At 41.1% G+C, this 5,450-nt stretch overlaps 1 protein-coding gene across 1 annotated transcript in view; it reads left to right on the forward strand.

The window, feature by feature from the left end:
* RAD50 (RAD50 double strand break repair protein) overlaps nt 1–5,450 on the forward strand; it is a 122,202-nt gene that overhangs the window by 88,934 nt on the left and 27,818 nt on the right. The window contains exons 20-21 of the mRNA XM_042781371.1: nt 1,874–2,001; nt 3,181–3,317. Of these exons, the coding sequence (XP_042637305.1) occupies nt 1,874–2,001; nt 3,181–3,317 (265 nt within the window). The remainder of the gene's footprint in view (nt 1–1,873; nt 2,002–3,180; nt 3,318–5,450) is intronic.

A 5,450-nucleotide genomic window follows, 5' to 3' on the forward strand; every position in this document is an offset into this window, starting at 1 on the left:
GTTGTCTCATGACATTGATTACAATTACCCACAGTGCAACAGCTCCCCTCCCAGTTCCTCCCCATAGTTACATCTTCCCTGTGTCCTTCCCTCCCATGCACTCCTGCCCCCTGAGCTGTCTCCCTGTGTGTACACAGCCCTTCTATTCTCCCATGATTGATCTCTCAAAGGAGTGTATCTACCTAATGTAAATGCTCAGCTCATATGCCTGTCTTTTGTTTGGCTAGAAGCCACAGGAGTGGGTTCAGTTCCAGCCTGAAGGGCAGCTAAGGGCCATAGTCTCAGTGGTTCCTCAGGCTCTATCAAACCAACAAACCTGGTCCTTTTTTTTTTTTAATGATTTTGAGTTTCATTACACATTGCTCTCCCACTCTATCCGGAATCTCCTATATAGATTCCCCTTCAAGTGGTTGACAGTGGTAGCCAGGCACTGTCTAGTTCTTCTTGTCTCATAGTCGTATAGGCTGAGTATCACATGGTGTCCCAGTCCCTTGGACTAACTGTTTCCATGTGTCTTTGTTTCCTTCAGTCTTCTTTGCTCTGGATGAGGAGAGACCCACTGTTGCATCTAGATGGCCATTTGCAAGCTTTTAAGATCCCAGTCACTGCTCGCTAAAGTTGGATGTGGAACAATGTTTTGTGTAACATGTTATGCCATTTGAGCTTGGCGTCCCCTGTGACTATGGTCCCGAGCCCACAGGTCCAACTACTCACTCCCTCTGGATAGCTGCCTGTAGCCAAGAAGTGACTACAACCTTGTCCCTTGTCAGCTCTACTGGGAATTCTTACAGAACATACAAATACACTTGTAGAAGCATTGTCTACCAACCCTATACATGGTCTTGGGCACACACCCCCCTGCATGTTGTTGTTGTTATGTACCGTCAAGTTGGACCCGACTCATAGTGACCCTTCCTTGGGTTTCCGAGGCAGTGTATCACTACAGAAGTAGATTGCCCCATCTTCCTTCTGAGGAGTGGCTGGTGGATTTGAACTGCCAGCCTTCTCTGGTTAGCAGTCAAGTGCCTTAGGCACTATGCTACCAGAGCTCCCAAAAGAACTCCAGCCTCCCGCATGACAGGCAGGGATAGTCACCGCTATACTAATGAGGATGCCCCCCCCCTGCATTGACGTACCTAATAGTTCAGCCTGCCCACCCATCTATCCACCCATTTATCAGTGTTTGCTTTCACTGACAGTGCAGTAGTATATATGCAAAAGGGGTTCATCTTTGTTGTCTGTATCTCCCATGCACCTCTCTGTGTCTTCCTCTTCCTCAGTGCCACTGTGTTGGATCACTCACATTTGGTACAGTGCGCTTCTCTTCACCCAAATCAGTACCCATTTAGTAGTGTTCCCTACCCTCCCTTCCCACCCCTGGGTAGCCAACAAAGAAAATTTCCTTCCATATATAAACCTTTCCTTGACTTTTTATAGTACCAGCTAATACAGTATTTATCCTTCCTTCATACTCTCTTACTCTCCTTCTGTTGAGTATAGCATGATTCTGAGTAAGGCAGAATCAGCACTACCTATTAGCAGTTCTGGTGGAGTGGTAGTTGCAGTGCTTGGCTGCTAACTAAAAATTTGGAGGTACAAACCCACCAGACACTCCACAGGAAAAAGACATGGCAATCTGCATCCAAAAAGATTACAGCCTTGGAAATCCTGTGGGCAGTTCTACTCTGTCCAATAGGGTCACTAGGAGTAAGAATTGACTCAGTGGCAATGGGTATCACCACTTGTTATACAGAAGGTCACCATAGGCTGGAGCCAACTCAGTGCAAACTAACAACAATGTCAGCAGTTGCCTGTTAAAGATCACATTAGTAACTTGGTTATTTTTGTTAACCAATTTAATATTTACGTTTAGATACAAGAAAGATGGCTGCAAGATAACCTTACTTTAAGAAAAAGAAATGAGGAACTAAAAGAAGTTGAAGAAGAAAGAAAACAGCATTTGAAGGAAATGGGACAAATGCAGGTTTTGCAGATGAAAAAGTATGTTTTAAAAATAGTTATTAGTTTAAACAGTCTTTTTTATTGAAATGTGAATACTATTAAAAATAATGCCAGCCTCGTCCTTGAGACTTACAGGAAGGTGGATAGAGTTTTTTACAAATGTATTTCATGTCCTTAAGAAGAATTACTGAATACATGGTATAGAATTGACATTTACACTGTGGGGGTGGGCACTAGTTGTTGAGTATTAAACATATGCAGTCCCTAGACTTCTGCTAGGCTGCTTCATAAAGTAGTGATACAGAGTTTGTAGAATGTATTCCCATTGACTGCCTGAGTCAGAGCTTGTACAGTAGTTATTGGCAGAGCAGTTTATCAGTATTGTTCTAGATTGTCCCAGTTGTGATTATGTTCCACCAGAATATTTTTCTGAAAGATTAGCTGCTCCTTCCTTCATTGGGTTTGGTTGGTACTTGTAATAGTACCAACCTTCCTGATACAGCAGGAAAGATTTTGTTCCTATTTTCGCTACCTTTGAGTTGCCTTAGGGATCCTTTAAGAACCTGCTTGATGCTAAGGTACTAGATTGGTATAAAAGGTTGTATTAGCCAAATACTTAGATTTTGAACCACCTCAGCTGACTGAATATATGTCTCTCATTTATTCAACCTTCCTTTGTAGATTTTTCATCTTCCTTCTTGACTTTATCCAGAAACCTAAATCAAAGAACACTTAAGTTTTTGTAAAGGATATAGATAGTGAAAGTTTAACTTATAAAACTAATAAATTATTTATTTTATAAATAAATTTATAAAACTAATAAATGCTTAACCCTATATACTGTCAGTACTCTTGGTGTAACTAATTAAAAACTCTTTCATTTACCAAGGAAATCAGATTGAAACCTGAAGAGTTCATTATTTTCAACCTTTTTGTCTTTTGTGCATTAGGACACTGATACCCAGAAAAATCACAAAGGAAATTATGATGAAAGGCAGGGCTACGAGTTATGCTATACTGGTTTCCAAGCGTCAGCTCTTTAATACTGTAATGTTAGTGTTCTCTGTGACAAATTAGAAAAGTAAACCTTTTAGAGGAAACTTCTAAAAGAAACTATTTACTCTTTGCTTCTGAAGACCAGAACCAGATATTTTTATGGTTCTTTCTTTGATTGGTGCATATGAATGCTTTTTACATCCATCAAGATTGTTAGTACAGAGCCAGCACCAGGCTGAGCCAGGCCACTATGGAGAAAATCACACTGCACCTCAACGCTGTGCTGGAGAACGTCATTAGCCTCTGGCCTATGGGCAAAGACTGCCGGTGGTACTTGAAGATGAAATGTGGCAACTGCGGTGAGATTTCAGAGAAGTCACAATACATCTGGTTGATGGATAGTGAGGCACTTTAGAGGAGGTTGTGTAGCACCTACATGGTCCAGAAGTGCAAGCTGTGTTCTTGGGAAAACTCCATCGAGATTTTGAGCAGCACCATCAAATTTTATAATGCTGAAGACAGTGAGATGTTCAAGACTATAGTAGAGTTTGAGTGTCAGTTAATTTCCAACTGTAGTCCGGGTTTGCTGCCAAGTGTGTGGAGTTGGGGACAATCTTCAGTGACATTAACCTGCAGGAGAAGGACTGGACTGACTATGATGAAAAAGTTCAACTGTTAGTGGGAATCCACTAAATCACACACCAGTTTATGAAGTTTTAAGCCCTCTTGTCCCTAAGAAGTGAAAACAGATAAAGTGCCCCAAGCAACAGTGCCACTTGAGACTGGTTTCTGCATTCCTCTTTTCTTGGCACCCTTCCCACCCTCCATTCCCAGTTAAATCCCTTTTCATGCTTTGCTGGTCCAGAAAGATGGATTTGGGCAGCAGCCATTCCCTCCACAAATAATATACATGAAGAGTCTCTGATACTTACTGGTACCTTTCCACAGTTTAAAACCCTCCACCTAATCCATTTAGTAAAATACATAGGAGCACACAGCTTGTAAGGGCTCTCCAGCTATGGAGGAGCAGTAGGTTAACACAAGGAAGCTGGGCCTGTGAAATCATGCTGTGAGCCCAGTAGTCCTGAGCGGAGATATACATTGGCCCTGGAATCCATTATTTGGTGTCACTTCGGATTCTGTGGCCAAAAGTGACTTTAGAAGTCAATAGCACAGTCATGGCATGAATCTGGTCGACAAAATTCCTGCAAAATGATCCTCTGGTCTTTCCTATCAGGAGCCAATATAAAAGTTCCTCCTGGTGCTAAGTTAGCTGCTATGCTCCTTGCAGCTCTTCCTGCTGGTCCTGGTTTGTCCTTTGGCCATACTTGCATATGATTTATGACAGGTGGTGTTGTAGATCAATAGAGAAATTGTTAAGTCATCAATAAATGGTACTGGGGTGATTTTTTTTTAAAGACTATTAGTACAGTAGCCCCCCCCCCCCTTGTCTGCAGGCCATGTGTTCCAAGACCCCAAGTCTGATGCCTGAACTGCAGATATTACTGACCCCTATACTATGTTTTTTCCTGTACATACATAGCTATGATAAAATTTAATTTAAAAATTAGGCACAGTAAGACTTTATAATAACAATAATAATAAAATAGAACAATTACTGAGTAAAATGAAAGTTAATTGAACACAAGCACTGGGATACCACAGCAGTCAATCTTATAACCAAAATGACTACTCATGACTAACAGGCTGGGTAGTATATACAATGTGGATATGTTGGACAGGGTGATTCATGTCCCGGGTGGGATGAGATGGGATGGTGAAAGATTGCATCATTCTACCCAGAACAGCATGCAATTTAAATGTTGTAAATTGTTATTTCTAGAATTTTCCATTTAATGTTTTTAGACTGTGGTAACTGAAACTGCAGAAAGCAAAACAGCGGATAAGGAGGGGGCTACTGTGTAACTCTTCTTTCTCAAACCTTTTTTCAACCAGGGGACAACAGAAATGTCAATAAAACATGTAATTAGGCCAACTCTGTAGGAATGTCTATACAGAGCAATTGCCTGTTACATAAGAGGGTGCTTAGTAGGTGATTATTGAATGAAGGTTTTTAAAGCATACATTAAAATTTGCATAATCTACCAAATTATCAGGAGCTGTGGTAGCATAGTGCCTAAGGCACTTGACTGCTAACCAGAAGGCTGGCGGTTCAAACTCACCAGCCTCTCCTTGGAAGGAAGGTTGGGCAATCTACTTCCGTAGTGATACCGCCTCGGAAACCCAAGGAGGGGTTGCTATGAGTCAGGTCTGACTCGACGGCACATAACAACAACGACAACAACCAAATTACCAGAAAATTTGGGGCATTTTATTTCTGTTTGGCCAGTACTATGATTTTTATACTTGTGTAAGAAACCTGTTTTCATAGAGGAGTCCAAATTTTTAATAAATATTACTGCAGAAAGTTAATACTTAGTTTCATTTAGATAACATTGTATTCTGTCTTTAACATACTGTGAACAAAATGA

This window comes from Orycteropus afer, unplaced genomic scaffold, assembly GCF_000298275.1.
Source record: "Orycteropus afer afer isolate SDZICR_OR568_19922 unplaced genomic scaffold, OryAfe1.0 scaffold00112, whole genome shotgun sequence".
Lineage (NCBI taxonomy): Eukaryota > Metazoa > Chordata > Mammalia > Tubulidentata > Orycteropodidae > Orycteropus > Orycteropus afer.